General features: G+C 47.0%; 1 protein-coding gene across 1 annotated transcript in view; it reads right to left on the bottom strand.

The window, feature by feature from the left end:
- LOC134226360 (beta-1-syntrophin) overlaps nucleotides 1-16305 on the bottom strand; it is a 728606-nt gene that overhangs the window by 308005 nt on the left and 404296 nt on the right. Inside the window, exons 4-5 of the mRNA XM_062707096.1 lie at nucleotides 1094-1508; nucleotides 631-865 (exon numbers count right to left, since the gene is read on the bottom strand). Of these exons, the coding sequence (XP_062563080.1) occupies nucleotides 631-865; nucleotides 1094-1508 (650 nt within the window). The remainder of the gene's footprint in view (nucleotides 1-630; nucleotides 866-1093; nucleotides 1509-16305) is intronic.

The following is a 16305-nucleotide window of genomic DNA, read 5'->3' as shown; positions in this document are numbered from 1 at the left end:
TCATGGTTTTTACTCATGACGTTTCATAATTCATAAGAAAGGCACCTTTAACGCTGTGTGGATTTTTCTGGATATTTCATTATAATAAACGTTTTTATACCAAATATTCATCCAAGGCGGAGTTCTGTCACTTGATCCCGATAATCCCTATATAGAGAGACTGTATCTCAAATAAGTGTAATGCGTTCAATGACTAACAATTTTCATTCCGCATGAGAGTCATTATTTTGCAATTAAATAATCCTGCTAAGCTCGACTTTTCCCACTTGCTATTGAAAACAAACGTTTTAACTACAGTTGGTGCTCTATTGTGACCCTTTGTTTATTTTCCCGGCTGGTGGTGGGCCATAGGGCAGCTCAATTCCGTTCCCCGCTAGCTACGACAACGCCAACGTGAACGTGGAATTTCAATAAACAACAACTTTGGTTCCAGTCAACGCGGTGCTGCCTTCCCACATCAATCACCACCCACTCAGCCTCGGGCCAAGCGTTCATCATCAAAGCATCGAACCGTGGAGGTGGTTTTTCCTGTAATTCGATGACTTTCGCGCATCCACCCGCCGCTGGCCCACACGTACATAGTCAGTGTTGTTATTGCTGTTGGTGGTGTTGATGTTGTTGTTGACTCACCTTCTAGATCCACGACCCGACCGGCTCGCTTCAGGGACCGGACCGCTTCCTCGTGGGTGGCATCCCGCAGGTCTTCGCCGTTCACCGACAGAATCGCGTCGCCCACGTACAGCCCTTTGGCGTTGTCTGCAGCCATCCCGCGGAAGATTTTCGATATCAGGATGGGCATTCGGTTTTCGCGACCACCCTTGATCGATATACCGAGCCCGTTGTTGTCAGACTTGATAACGCGGACCTGAAACGAGCAGATAGGCATTTTCAAAATTCCGTCAAATCAATCACGTGGGTAAGTCCGTTGGTGTAGCTAGAACATTATTTCAGGGTCATATTTTATTCTGGCACGCAGCATTTCTAATTGTACACAAGCAATGTAGCTCCAATCCAACTTAGGCAAATTAGCCGTACCCTACTTCACACATTCCTAACTACGCCAATGAAACTACGCTACTAAACTACCACTCACATGTCGCTTCTGGTTCGCCACCGAATCAGGTACGTCGCAAATTTCGGCGATTCCATTGTCGATGCTGTTGTTGTTGCTACCACTCCCGGCACTGCCCGCTCCCCCACTATTATTGTTCAGTATATTACCGCCTCCCACAATGCCCCCACTCAGTCCGTTGCTGTTTCCATTGACCAAACCGGTGCCGTTGCTGTTGCTGCTGCTACTGTTGCTGTTGTTGTTGTTGTTATTGAGGAAATTGTCCCCATTGAGACTGCCTCCGCCGTTGAGTGTGCTGCTTCCGGCCGGGGTCGTCACGCCGTTCTGACCTCCGCCGTTGCTCAGATTCTCCGACGAGTGGATCGATGGCCCGGATGCACCCGCCGACGAGGGCTGCGACGAATTGTTCGAACCGTTGTTGCCGCTGTGGTTGCTCCTGAAAGTGGAAAAGAGGATTCGATTTAGTTGCGTTCGGCGTTCAATTTGGGAGGATGCTGCTCGAAGAAAATTGTCGGACGGGAGCTTATGCGCAAAGCTGCATCGGACAAAAGAGTCCCTTAATCAAATATGGATTGGGAGAAATGGGAAGCCTTGAGCTCAGAACCATCAATCAGACAAAATATCTTTCGAATTCGGGGAGGGCGCGATGGAAGAGGAGCGGTGACTCGTCGGTTTCCCACCGCCCGATTGGTTGGCTGGTGGGAAAGTTTTCTCCGTAACGGAGAGACATCGGCAGGAGTAAGTTTGTAACCAATTTGTAGCTGTGCTGAACTTTGTGGGTTTTGCTTCTTGGTACGCTGGGGCTCTATTGTATGCGAATCGAGCACGAGTAGGTATTTTCAGGTCATATAAAGCAACGCTAAAGTTAGGATGAATAGATGGATGCTGGCTTTGTGTGTGAGTTTCAGGTGGTTTAATTAAAGCAAACAAAGTTCTAAAGTTCAAAAGCTGAATAACGATGGTTAATGAAAATGAAAGTCACTTTTAAGCACCGAAAGTTGATGATGTGATGACAATACAGGATTTTAGGATAAACGAAATATAATTAAGCTGAAGTGGTAATTCCAAGCTGATTCGTCATTAATTCCCGAACAGTATTTACAACATGTAATTCCCAAATTGGATCTCTTGCTTAGAATTCAATTTGGAATCGCAGGTAGTCATAGTTGATTGCAATACATGAAATCGATAAGAATTTGATACTGATTTTTAAAAGAATTTTAGAAGTATTCGAAGTTGAATTCCGCATGAATTCTTAATAATACTTGCAGCGGACTTCAAACAAAATTCCATATTAAAAATCATATTATGTTTCCTCAGATTTTTTAGGAATGTAGGAATTGTTATGAAAATTGATTTTACAAATAGGATGTTTGGCAGAAAACATAAGTCAGAAGTAAAAACCCTTGCTGATTCTCTTAACACAATCTTTGGTGTCCGCAGTCCAAGCAACATTACATTTAGTCACATTTGGGAACTCCCTGTGATATAAGCGAGTTCCAAGGGCCTTAATGTCACTAAATAAAACTTCATCGTTCTAAAAATGTGTAAAAGGAGGAGACTATTTGCAACAAACTTGGCTTAATTGAAATTAGAACACAGCCACCTTTGGACGGCATAGTGGTTACGCATTTCACCACTGAATTACTGAAGCTTGCCTTTCCAATATATTCTCGAGTGATGTAGACATAACAGCCGAAACGTCTGTATTCGTTCTAATTTTTCCACTGAAAGCAATAGATTTAATTATTCATTCAATCTGCTGTCGCTTCTGTTTCTGTCATAGTCACATGCTCTAGGAGACTAATCCAATGTGCACATCGGTACACGATTTACAAACTCCAAGATAGAAACACACAACGGGTCTTGGCGCGGCAATAATTGTTCGCTTTATGGGACAATATACAAAACAGATTTGAAATTCAGATGAATAGGGGTAATGACGGCTTTGGCAGGTTTTGTTCTATTATTGGCAGGGGGGTTTTTTATGACTGATTATGCTCAAATTTGGCCCAAACATTCTTTGCATATCAAAGAATATTGTGGCCAAATTTCATAAAATTCGGTCGACAAAAACCCCCCTGCCAATAATAGAACAAAACCTGCCAAAGCCGTCTGTTCCCCTACGTGTTCTGAAATATATTTTATTGGTAATGAGCGGTTTAAATGTTTTCTGCGTGAATGCTATGAGTGCTAAAAAATACTTTTGCAATGAACAAAAGAAGGTTCTTTTTTTATTCTTTATTATCGAGAATTTCAGCCCAAGGCTGGCTCGTCTCGAAGAAGGTTCTTTTTAATTGTAATTTGCTCTATTTTTTTTTTGCTTTGTCTCGAGATTAACTTCTATAGCTTCCTTATCCACAAGTCAAACTAAAATGGTTACAGCAACTTGATTGTGATTGAATTTGATCTCTGGCTATTTCTGGAAGTAATTCAGTCGATGTTGTCCCATACTGGATCTACTATAGGTCTTCAACCTTCGGAGCCCTGAAAACGATCGCTCAGGTGATGAATACCTTTACATACAAATTTTGGCAAAAGATCTATCAAATGTGGTTGCTCCTGCAGATAGTCGACGACATCTGAGACACTTTCAGCACAATTGGTTCGGTCTGGCAGGTTTGATCAACAACTGCAGAAACATATCGCGTTGCACCATCAACCGCTCCGCGTCACCTGAAGCTTAATTGTAAAACAAAGTTGTGAAAAATGCAACTAAATCAGAATAGTTCGCCAGGACAGACGACATCAACACATACTTTACAGACCATCTTACTAAAGTAAAATAAATGGTGGGAGGGGGTCTTGTTAGGGGGTTTGGCGAAATGATACTTTGCTCCCTTAGATAATTATTAAGGAAATAAAAAGTACCTTCAGAATTAATTTCACACCTCCCCCCTTCACAGGTAGGACTTCAAAAGTACTGCGCTAGAGATAAGACATAAAATGGTCAAGGAATGTTTCCGCACCTGCCATTCCTTGATCAGTACGGAGCTGGCAAGTGGAGCAGATTTCGTAACGCTGAGAACGCATGTTATCCAGTGTTTTGTGCTCGATAAGGGTGGCTTAGTGAGTTCCTTTTTGACTTTCAAGAGGTAGAAAATTTTTAGTGTTCCCAAACCGACCCCCGGCCTGGTCCTAAGCTGACCCCCCGACCTATCTCACAGACGGCGTTGTCGGCGAGAATGCCTGTATAATCAGTAGAAAGAAGGCTTCCGAAACTCTTGAAAGGAGGCTTCCGAGCCTCATGGAAGGAGGCTTCTGAGCCTTTTGAAAGGAGGCTTCCGAGCCTCATGACAGGAGGCTTCCGAGCCTCTTGAAAGGAGGATTCCGAGCCTCTTGAAAGGAGGTTTCCGAGCCTCTTGAAAGCAGGCTCCCGAGCCTCATGAAAGAAGGCTTCCGAGCCTCATGAAAGGAGGCTTCCGAGCCTCATGAGAGGAGGCTTCTGAGCCTCTTGAAAGGAGGCTTCCGAGCCTCATGAAAGGAGGCTCCCGAGCCTCTTGAAAGGAGGCTACCAAGCCTCATGGAAGAAGGCTTCCGAGCCTCATGAAAGGAGGCTTCCGAGCCGCTTGAAAGGAGGCTTCCGAGCCTCTTGAAAGGAGGCTACCAAGCCTCATGGAAGAAGGCTTCCGAGCCTCATGAAAGGAGGTTTCCGAGCCGCTTGAAAGGAGGCTTCCGAGCCGCTTGAAAGGAGGCTTCCGAGCCTCTTGAAAGGAGGCTTCCGAGCCTCTTGGAAGGAGGCTTCCGAGCCTCTTGGAAGGAGGCTTCCGAGCCTCTTGGAAGGAGGCTTCCGAGCCTCTTGGAAGGAGGCTCCGAGCCTCTTGGAAGGAGGCTTCTGAGCCTCTTGGAAGGAGGCTTCTGAGCCTCTTGGAAGGAGGCTTCCTGAGCCTCTTGAAGGAGGCTTCTGAGCCTCTTGGAAGGAGGCTTCCGAGCCTCTTGAAAGGAGGCTTCCTGAGCCTCTTGGAAGGAGGCTTGAGCCTCTTGGAAGGAGGCTTCTGAGCCTCTTGGAAGGAGGCTTCCGAGCTCTTGGAAGGAGGCTTCCGAGCCTCTTGGAAGGAGGCTTCCTGAGCCTCTTGGAAGGAGGCTTCTGAGCCTCTTGGAAGGAGGCTTCCGAGCCTCTTGGAAGGAGGCTCTGAGCCTCTTGGAAGGAGGCTTCCAGGCCTCTTGGAAGGAGGCTTCCAGCCTCTTGGAAGGAGGCTTCCGAGCCTCTTGGAAGGAGGCTTCCGAGCCTCTTGGAAGGAGGCTTCCGAGCCTCTTGGAAGGAGGCTTCCGAGCCTCTTGGAAGGAGGCTTCCGAGCCTCTTGGAAGGAGGCTTCCGAGCCTCTTGGAAGGAGGCTTCCGAGCCTCATGGAAGGAGGCTCCCGAGCCTCTTGAAAGAAGGCTCCCGAGCCTCTTGAAAGGAGGCTCCCGAGCCTTTTGAAAGGAGGCTTCCGACCCTCATGACAGGAGGCTTCCGAGCCTCTTGAAAGGAGGTTTCCGAGCCTCTTGAAAGCAGGCTCCCGAGCCTCATGAAAGAAGGCTTCCGAGCCTCATGAAAGGAGGCTTCCGAGCCTCTTGGAAGGAGGCTTCCTAGCCTCATGGAAGGAGGCTCCCGAGCCTCTTGAAAGGAGGCTCCCGAGCCTCTTGAAAGGAGGCTCCCGAGCCTTTTGAAAGGAGGCTTCCGACCCTCATGACAGGAGGCTTCCGAGCCTCTTGAAAGGAGGTTTCCGAGCCTCTTGAAAGCAGGCTCCCGAGCCTCATGAAAGAAGGCTTCCGAGCCTCATGAAAGGAGGCTTCCGAGCCTCTTGAAAGGAGGCTTCCGAGCCTCATGAAAGGAGGCTCCCGAGCCTCTTGAAAGGAGGCTACCGAGCCTCATGAAAGGAGGCTTCCGAGCCTCATGAAAGGAGGCTTCCGAGCCTCATGAAAGGAGGCTTCCGAGCCTCTTGAAAGGAGGTTTCCGAGCCGCTTGAAAAGAGGCTTCCGAGCCTCTTGGAAGGAGGCTTCCGAGCCTCTTGGAAGGAGGCTTCCGAGCCTCTTGGAAGGAGGCTTCCGAGCCTCTTGGAAGGAGGCTTCCGAGCCTCTTGGAAGGAGGCTCTGAGCCTCTTGAAGGAGGCTTCCTGAGCCTCTTGGAAGGAGGCTTCCTGAGCCTCTTGGAAGGAGGCCTGAGCCTCTTGGAAGGAGGCTTCCAGGCCTCTTGGAAGGAGGCTTCTGAGCCTCTTGGAAGGAGGCTTCCTGAGCCTCTTGGAAGGAGGCTCTGAGCCTCTTGGAAGGAGGCTTCTGAGCCTCTTGGAAGGAGGCTTCCTGAGCCTCTTGGAAGGAGGCTTCTGAGCCTCTTGGAAGGAGGCCTGAGCCTCTTGGAAGGAGGCTTCCTGAGCCTCTTGGAAGGAGGCTTCCGAGCCTCTTGGAAGGAGGCTTCTGAGCCTCTTGGAAGGAGGCTTCTGAGCCTCTTGGAAGGAGGCTTCCGAGCCTCTTGGAAGGAGGCTCTGAGCCTCTTGGAAGGAGGCTTCCTGAGCCTCTTGGAAGGAGGCTCTGAGCCTCTTGGAAGGAGGCTTCTGAGCCTCTTGGAAGGAGGCCTGAGCCTCTTGGAAGGAGGCTTCTGAGCCTCTTGAAGGAGGCTTCCAGAGCCTCTTGAAGGAGGCTCTGAGCCTCTTGGAAGGAGGCTTCTGAGCCTCTTGGAAGGAGGCTTCCGAGCCTCTTGGAAGGAGGCTTCTGAGCCTCTTGGAAGGAGGCTTCCTGAGCCTCTTGGAAGGAGGCTTCTGAGCCTCTTGGAAGGAGGCTTCTGAGCCTCTTGGAAGGAGGCTTCCTGAGCCTCTTGGAAGGAGGCTTCTGAGCCTCTTGGAAGGAGGCTTCCAGGCCTCTTGGAAGGAGGCTTCCAGGCCTCTTGAAGGAGGCTTCCTGAGCCTCTTGGAAGGAGGCTTCTGAGCCTCTTGGAAGGAGGCTTCCGGGCCTCTTGGAAGGAGGCTTCCGAGCCTCTTGGAAGGAGGCTTCTGAGCCTCTTGAAGGAGGCTTCCTGAGCCTCTTGGAAGGAGGCTTCCAGGCCTCTTGGAAGGAGGCTTCTGAGCCTCTTGGAAGGAGGCTTCCTGAGCCTCTTGGAAGGAGGCTTCCTGAGCCTCTTGGAAGGAGGCTTCTGAGCCTCTTGAAGGAGGCTCTGAGCCTCTTGGAAGGAGGCTCTGAGCCTCTTGGAAGGAGGCTTCCTGAGTTCTTGGAAGGAGGCTTCCTGAGCCTCTTGGAAGGAGGCTTCCTGAGCCTCTTGGAAGGAGGCTTCTGAGCCTCTTGGAAGGAGGCTTCCGAGCCTCTTGGAAGGAGGCTTCTGAGCCTCTTGGAAGGAGGCTTCTGAGCCTCTTGGAAGGAGGCTTCCGAGCCTCTTGGAAGGAGGCTTCCTGAGCCTCTTGGAAGGAGGCTTCCTGAGCCTTGGAAGGAGGCTCTGAGCCTCTTGGAAGGAGGCTTCCGAGCCTCTTGGAAGGAGGCTCTGAGCCTCTTGGAAGGAGGCTTCCTGAGCCTCTTGGAAGGAGGCTTCCGAGCCTCTTGGAAGGAGGCTTGAGCCTCTTGGAAGGAGGCTTCCGAGCCTCTTGGAAGGAGGCTTCCGAGCCTCTTGGAAGGAGGCCTGAGCCTCTTGGAGGAGGCTTCCTGAGCCTCTTGGAAGGAGGCTTCCGAGCCTCTTGGAAGGAGGCTTCCGAGCCTCTTGGAACGAGGCTTCCGAGCCTCTTGGAAGGAGGCTTGAGCCTCTTGGAAGGAGGCTTTGAGCCTCTTGGAAGGAGGCTTCCTGAGCCTCTTGGAAGGAGGCTTCTGAGCCTCTTGGAAGGAGGCTTGAGCCTCTTGGAAGGAGGCTTCTGAGCCTCTTGGAAGGAGGCTTCTGAGCCTCTTGGAAGGAGGCTTCTGAGCCTCTTGGAAGGAGGCTTCCTGAGCCTCTTGGAAGGAGGCTTCCAGGCCTCTTGGAAGGAGGCTTGAGCCTCTTGGAAGGAGGCTTCTGAGCCTCTTGGAAGGAGGCTTCCTGAGCCTCTTGGAAGGAGGCTTCTGAGCCTCTTGGAAGGAGGCTCTGAGCCTCTTGGAAGGAGGCCTGAGCCTCTTGGAAGGAGGCTCTGAGCCTCTTGAAAGGAGGCTTCTGAGCCTCATGAAAGGAGGCTTCTGAGCCTCTTGAAAGGAGGCTTCTGAGCCTCTTGAAAGGAGGCTTCTGAGCCTCTTGAAAGAGGCTTCCTGAGCCTCTTGAAAGGAGGCTTGAGCCTCTTGAAAGGAGGCTTCTGAGCCTCTTGAAAGGAGGCTTCTGAGCCTCTTGAAAGGAGGCTTCTGAGCCTCTTGAAAGGAGGCTTCTGAGCCTCTTGAAAGGAGGCTTCCTGAGCCTCTTGAAAGGAGGCTTCTGAGCCTCTTGAAAGGAGGCTTGAGCCTCTTGAAAGGAGGCTTCCTGAGGCTTGAAAGGAGGCTCTGAGCCTCTTGAAAGGAGGCTTGAGCCTCTTGAAAGGAGGCTTCTGAGCCTCTTGAAAGGAGGCCTGAGCCTCTTGGAAGGAGGCTCTGAGCCTCTTGGAAGGAGGCTTCCTGAGCCTCTTGGAAGGAGGCTTCTGAGCCTCTTGAAGGAGGCTTCTGAGCCTCTTGAAGGAGGCTCTGAGCCTCTTGGAAGGAGGCTTCTGAGCCTCTTGGAAGGAGGCTTCTGAGCCTCTTGGAAGGAGGCTTCTGAGCCTCTTGGAAGGAGGCTTCCTGAGCCTCTTGGAAGGAGGCTTCCGAGCCTCTTGGAAGGAGGCTTCTGAGCCTCTTGGAAGGAGGCTTCCTGAGCCTCTTGAAAGGAGGCTTCCTGAGCCTCTTGAAAGGAGGCTTCTGAGCCTCATGAAAGGAGGCTTCCAAGCCTCATGAAAGGAGGCTTCTGAGCCTCATGAAAGGAGGGTTCTGAGCCTCTGAAAGGAGGCTTCTGAGCCTCTTGAAAGGAGGCTTCCGAGCCTCTTGAAAGGAGGCTGAGCCTCTTGAAAGGAGGCTTCTGAGCCTCTTGAAAGGAGGCTTGAGTCTTGAAAGGAGGCTTGAGCCTCTTGAAGGAGGCTTCCTGAGCCTCTTGAAAGGAGGCTTCTGAGCCTCTTGAAAGGAGGCTTCTGAGCCTCTTGAAAGGAGGCTTCCGAGCCTCTTGAAGGAGGCTTCTGAGCCTCTTGAAAGGAGGCTTCCGAGCCTCTTGAAAGGAGGCTTGAGCCTCTTGAAAGGAGGCTTCTGAGCCTCTTGAAAGGAGGCTTCTGAGCCTCTTGAAAGGAGGCTTTGAGCCTCTTGAAAGGAGGCTTCGAGCCTCTTGAAAGGAGGCTTCTGAGCCTCTTGAAAGGAGGCTTCCGAGCCTCTTGAAAGGAGGCTTCCGAGCCTCTTGAAAGGAGGCTTCCGAGCCTCTTGAAAGGAGGCTTCCGAGCCTCTTGAAAGGAGGCTTCCGAGCCTCTTGAAAGGAGGCTTCCGAGCCTCTTGAAAGGAGGCTTCCGAGCCTCTAGATGAAGTAGATGAAGTCTTCCTGTCTACATCTGAGTTGGAGTATGATATCTACGTTTTCACGGAAACATGGCTGGACGATTGTATACAATCGTCGCAGTTGTTTTGCAGCAACTATGCAGTGTTCCGTGTCGATCGTTGTGTTACCAATAGCTCTCGCCGACGTGGAGGCGGTGTTTTGATAGCAATAAGCAAAAAAATCGGGTCATCACTCGTTACTCTTCGCAACGCCCCCCCCCTTAAAAGTCAAGACAGAACATTTATGCAGTATCACATCGACGCTGCATCTGAGATCTGTAGCTTACGAAAGGATTCAGACTCCATGGTGCTTTTCGGAGAATTCAATCAACCACGTTTAGCATGGAAGCAAGCGTATAGTGACCACGCATTCGTCGATGCTTTGCAGTCACATATCTCCATGGCCAGCCAGATTATGCTCGACAACATGGCATTTTACGGTTTACATCAACGAAATATGATCAGGAATTGCAATGAACGCATATTGGACCTTGTATTTAGCAGCGACTCTGATACTACCAATAAATTTACATCTCTAGCTGCGGAGGAGGTTGTCCCTATCGACCGCTTTCATCCAGACTCGATTTCTGCGTAACATTCCAGTATGTGATATCATTTTCTGAAGAAATTGACCTCTCCGCACGCGATTTCCGCCGAGGTGATTTTGACTCAATGTGCGGTCTGCTATCGAATACTGATTGGATCGAAGTGACGCGAAGTACTGACGTGGACTCTGCTGTTTCTGCATTCAACACTATTTTGCGCAATTGCATTGCCCAGACTGTCCCACTCATCCGACCTCCTAAGAAACCAGCTTGGGACAACTCGCGGCTTCGTGCATTACGACGTCGTCGTTTCAAGATGCTGCAGCAGTACTGTCGTCAAAGATGTTATTTCTCGAAACAACAATTTGATGAAGCGAGTCGCATATATCGTGGATATAACCGTTTTCTGTACAAACAGTATGTGAGGCGGAAACAGGACGATCTTCGCAGAAATCCGAAAAAATTTTGGTCTTTTGTCAATTCTAAACGACAGGAAAATGGTCTCCCTACATCGATGTATCTAGGTGACGGCTTGGCAAACAATTTGGATGAAAAGTGCGCGCTATTCGCAGAGCAGTTCTCTAGCGTTTTTACGAATAATATTCTTACCGCCGAAGAAACGAACGCAGCAATCCATACAGTACCACGTGATTTGATTGATCTAGACATTTTCCAAGTGACTCCACTGATGATCAAGTTGGCGCTTAAAAAGCTTAAGTTGTCGTTTTGTCCAGGACCTGATGGTATCCCATCGTGCATATTCAAGAAATGTGGGCCCGTACTAGCGGAACCTCTACTGTACATTTTCAACCAATCTTTGCAACAGCAAAAGTTCCCGACTGTTTGGAAAACGTCTCATATGCGGCCAGTTTTCAAAAAAGGTGACTAGTCAAATGTTGCTAACTATCGTGGGATTACTTCACTCTCAGCTGGTTCAAAATGCTTGGAAACAATTGTGAATGATGTTATGTTTGGATCGTGTCGCACTTACATCAGTAAAACACAACACGGCTTTTATCCTAGGCGATCTGTGGAAAGTAACCTTTGTGACTTTACATCAACCTGCATCAGTGCCATGGACAGTGGCGCACAAGTAGACGCAATATACACCGATATCAAGGCTGCATTTGACACAGTGCATCATGGAATCCTGTTGGCTAAACTACGTCGTCTCGGGTTTACGGAAAGAGTTTGCAATTGGCTACAGTCGTATCTTAAAGATAGATGTCTATGCGTAAAAATTGGTGCAACCGAATCACTTTCTTTTACGCCTGGCTCTGGAGTGCCACAAGGAAGCAATTTAGGACCTCTACTGTTTACGTTATTCTTTAACGATGTTAGTATTCTCCTGGCGAACGGTGGTTTACTAATTTACGCTGACGATTTGAAAATCTTCCTCATCGTACGAAGTGACGCAGATTGTAGGGAACTTCAAAAGCTTTTGGATATCTTCGCACGTTGGTGTCTCATGAACTACCTTCAAGTTTGCGTTTCCAAATGTTGCGTTATCTCATATCGTCGACGGAAGTCTCCGATATTATATGATTACAGCATAAATGGTCAACAAATTGAACGTGTGGATAAACTGAAGGATCTTGGAGTGTTGTTGGATTACCAACTAACATTTAAGCTGCATTACTCTTATGTAGTAGAAAAAGCCAATCGTCAACTAGGATTGATCCTCAAGATTGCTAAAGAGTTTAACGACCCAATATGCCTGCGCGCCCTATACTGTTCTTTGGTCAGATCCATTTTGGAATTTGCGTCGGTGGTGTGGTCTCCTTATGAAACATTATGGATCACGAGAATAGAAGCGGTACAAAGAAAATTTGTTCGACATGCATTGAGGAATCTGCCGTGGCGTGACCCGTTAAATTTGCCTCCTTATGAACACCGTTGTGCCTTACTAGGAATTGAACCACTACATGTACGTCGTAAAACTAACCGGGCAGTTTATGGCGCCAAATTAATACATAGTGATGTCGACTGCCCTGCTCTGCTGGAACGTGTTCGTTTTTATGCCCCTGAACGTATCCTTCGATCGAGGCAACTGATACAATTATCAGCTAGGAACACTATTTATGGAGCTAATGACCCAATCAACTCTATTTGCAGAGCATTTCGAGAAGCATATTCTTTATTTGACTTTAATTTATCTACGGAAGCATTTCGACAACGTTTGCGTACATCACGTATATTCAATTAATTGTTTAGTATAATTTAATTAAGTATAATACATTAAGACCATGATGTCAGGTGGAGGCTTCCGAGCCTCTTGAAAGGAGGCTTCCGAGCCTCTTGAAAGGAGGCTTCCGAGCCTCTTGAAAGGAGGCTTCCGAGCCTCTTGAAAGGAGGCTTCCAAGCTTCTTTAAAGGAGGCTTCCAAGTCTCTTGAAAGGAGGCTTCCGAGCTTGTTGGTACCCCCAGGTTGAGAACTGCTGATCAAAAGGAACAACGAAACTAAAAAAGGCTCATTTTGGTGGCTTTAGAGCCAGTGTATAACGGTATCTTCCAGATAAGATTTTATTATCGGTAATGTAGGTATGATTTAGGCCACAGAAACATCATTGCTGACGAAGTATAGTCACAAATCAATATGTGAGTAAAACTAACAAATGGTGATCTATGTTCAAGCGCTGCAATGACTAAAACTGAATGCGATACCTACGGCAGTTTATTATTGCTGGTTAAGAAACATATCACTAAAAGATTCAGATTTATCAGTGTGGTTTGTTGGTCGTATCATGAAAAGATGACGTAGTGATGATCGCGATGAGCTACAATGCGGCGCGCCTTCGTCGCTATCCCGTAATATCATTTTTACCGTGGGGCATTTGGTGGGATAACATTGGATTTTTATATAGGGTAGACAGCGGATTTGTGTATCTTTTGAACTGCAAATTTTTCACTCCCGCATTCCCCTATTCCATCAACTGATGAAGTTTCTGAACCTTGATGTAAGAACTTTGATAAAGAAACGTTTGAGGTTTTGGTTTCCAGTCTTATAGGATCAAAAACAGTGTTTTATGCCGATTCGGACACTGTATTCTACCTTTTCAAGGATTTAAGTATGTTCTTTTTTTCTAATTTTATTTGCTAATTATCTAATACATGGATTCATCTCTTAGACTAGGTGTTCCGTGTTTTCATAACACTATCATCCTTATTTGCTATGTTACATTTTTAGTTATTATTAATACATTTCAATGCCTCTGGCATTTAGAATCAGGGCTGACAATAGTCATCGTCGCAGCAAGAAAAGCCACAGTAGTGACGAGTTATATTGTCTTCATTGCTACTCGATGCATCTTCAATGACGCGCACGACGTTAGCTTTCGTCGTGCAACCAAATCGTCAAGACGACATCGAAGAACGAAGACTTCATATCATTATTCTTCAAGCGGCAGCTGTCATGCGAAGATTTTTATTAATTCTTTGTAATAATGAATTTGAAGAATTGCATAGCATAGGTCCTATTGGTCATAAAACTCTGTACGAATTGTAGTGACCAACAGATCCTTTGATGAGGACTAATGTGATAATATAACGAATCATAGTTAATTCCTTGAAAAAGACATAATACATGTGTCTAAAACGTCGCATGAAAGCAAAAAAACCTGTTTGATCCTAAAAGACAAAAAAATCAAAGCCTCAAACGTCGACATCTTAGTCGAATCAGTTAAAACTAATATAATTCATGTCGATGATAAAATAAAGCTAACTACAGATTAAAAACACTTATATTACGTTCTCATTGCATAAATTAAGGCAGGAACGTCAGATAACGTGCATTGAGTTTTTTTTTCGATGGTCGAATGTGTGTACACTAGTGGTTGGCAGTCGCTGATCTTCTCCTTACAAAAATACATCTGGTACTCGCAGTCTCAATATGCTACAATTGTAAACATACGGTAACATAGTTGATACAAACGAAGTAGGGACATTTTTTTATTAAACGTTTGTTTCAAATATTGTGTACGGCTGTATACTTAACGGTTCGAACGCAAACGATAGCTTATGTTAATACAGCTTACCGCGTAAAAACGTAACAACTGGAATATGAGCAACCGCATTCCACATTATAGTCCGTGGAGCCGCGCCCAAGGAAGATCTGTGTTGATTAGTGGCTGACGACGCTGATTCCCAAGGAGAGTAGTCGTTCCACCACCAGAAACGCTCCCAAGGTAACCAATGTAGCGAGTTTCATCTTATATAATTTAGGACCGCCACATCATTCTACTTACTCGTCCTGGAACCCTAGCGACAGAATTGGAAGGGGCGTAACTGGTGGTTGGCTGTTGGGTGTTCAAGCAGGTTCTGTCCCATACAGGTGTTCACTTGCGAGTATAATTTATATAATTTAGGACCGCCACATCATTCTACTTACTCGTCCTGGAACCCTAGCGACAGAATTGGAAGGGGCGTAACTGGTGGTTGGCTGTTGGGTGTTCAAGCAGGTTCTGTCCCATACAGGTGTTCACTTGCGAGTTCAAGAAGCTCGCTCGGGATTTCGTCCTTTCAAGCAGTTTTATAGTTTCCCACTTCGTTAAAGGCCTTCTGAACCTCATCAAGCGTTGGTTGATCCACAGCTTAACCGTCTTCGATTATGATTATGCTGTGTCATATAATAGCCTTCCTTATCCCCGTTCAAAAAACTCCTCGAAGTGCTCTTATACGTATCTGTAAAGTTGAATTCAAAAGGCGGAAATAAATGGGACAGTGCTATCTTGTCTTATGTCATTATTCATTTGCCCGAAGATATTTTATTTTTAACCACCTGAAGCCCTATAGTGAGCAAACTAATGCACAAGAAGACACTGTACATAATTAGCATTCTCTCCATCGCCCGTCCAGAAGACGACCAACCTCCAGCCGCACCGCCCGCGTCCAAAGAAGCCCTGCCACTCATGCATAAAATCAGTTTTCCTTCTGGGCATCTTGTTGCCGGAGTGTGTGGCTGTGGCATGTGATCCAGCACTTTTAGTGGCGACGCACGGTGCGGTCGGTGGCGAGGTGACGGTGAGTGTCAAATGGGAAGAAGCCGTGGAAGAAAGTGTCATCGGAGAAAAAGTAAACGCTTTGTCATCAATCGTGCTTCAAGGACCAGGTATTCATCACATTGCTGCGCTGGACGGATGTCTTCGCCTGGTGTCAGAACGTGATGAGGCTATCCGATGAGTCCTGCCTGCCTGCCTGGAGCAGACGTATAACTGATGACGTTTCATCTCAACCCGCTCGATGGGATGGGGGGAGTTTGCTGAGCTGGCGATGCACGAGTGCGTGTGTGTCTGTGTGTTTGTGCGATATTGATGAAGCAGAAGACTAACATTGGATGGATGGAATCACTCACTCAAGATGCGATGAGATCTTATCACTACCGGTCACGCGCATCCTTGAGGCAGAAGGAAAGGCGAAGACAAAGCCAACACACGATGCACGACCGAGCAGAGATAAATAAATAATTAGTGCAACTAATCAGGTTTGATGGCCGGCTCGTCGTGTCGAGAAGTCGACATGATTTGGTGCTTGATGGGGATCATCTACGGGGAATGCGGAAAGCTATTACCGGGAGAGCATAAATTAATTGAAATCAATCTTGGGTGGGCGATGGATACCAGCTACCTGGCGAGGTGCGTGTTCTTCACCTTGTAGTACATTGAAATTGATGGCATCGACTCAGCAGTTTAGTTAGGTAAAATAAATAATGATCTGATTGTAAAATTTTATCGATTATATAGTCGTTATTCTTAATGCATTTTCCGCAAAAATCAGAAACACAAAACAAATAGAAATGTACTAAATTACATAACACGGTTATGTCAAACTGCTATTGCAGATATACGGCCTGCAAGTAGATTGATGTGGCGTTCAACAAATAAAGTTATATTTTTGTTATTTTTTTATTTTGATGAAGTTAGGAATGATTGGAGTTTAAACCCGAGTAGGTAGAAGCACTCCAAAGCCACTAAATAACGATGAGCACTGAGCAGAGCACACTTCCTTCTCTTCTCGACACAAGTAAGTTACCATGCGTCTCCATACTCGACGATAGAAATAATTTAATTCGAATTACATAATCGATCGATAAATTGATATTTAGGCATTATGTGCAGTAGAATTTTGACAAATAGCCGGTCTACACATTACTGTGTCATGGTTTAGATACAATCACAGTAAAAATACTTAAAAATGTTTGCCACTTAAGCGGATATTCCAACATTTCATCAGTTGGCAATTTTTCCTATTT

The sequence above is a fragment of the Armigeres subalbatus genome, chromosome 3, assembly GCF_024139115.2.
Source record: "Armigeres subalbatus isolate Guangzhou_Male chromosome 3, GZ_Asu_2, whole genome shotgun sequence".
In the NCBI taxonomy this organism is placed as follows: domain Eukaryota; kingdom Metazoa; phylum Arthropoda; class Insecta; order Diptera; family Culicidae; genus Armigeres; species Armigeres subalbatus.
Note: the sequence above shows the minus strand (reverse complement) of the source record. Positions and strands in the feature narration are given on the sequence as shown.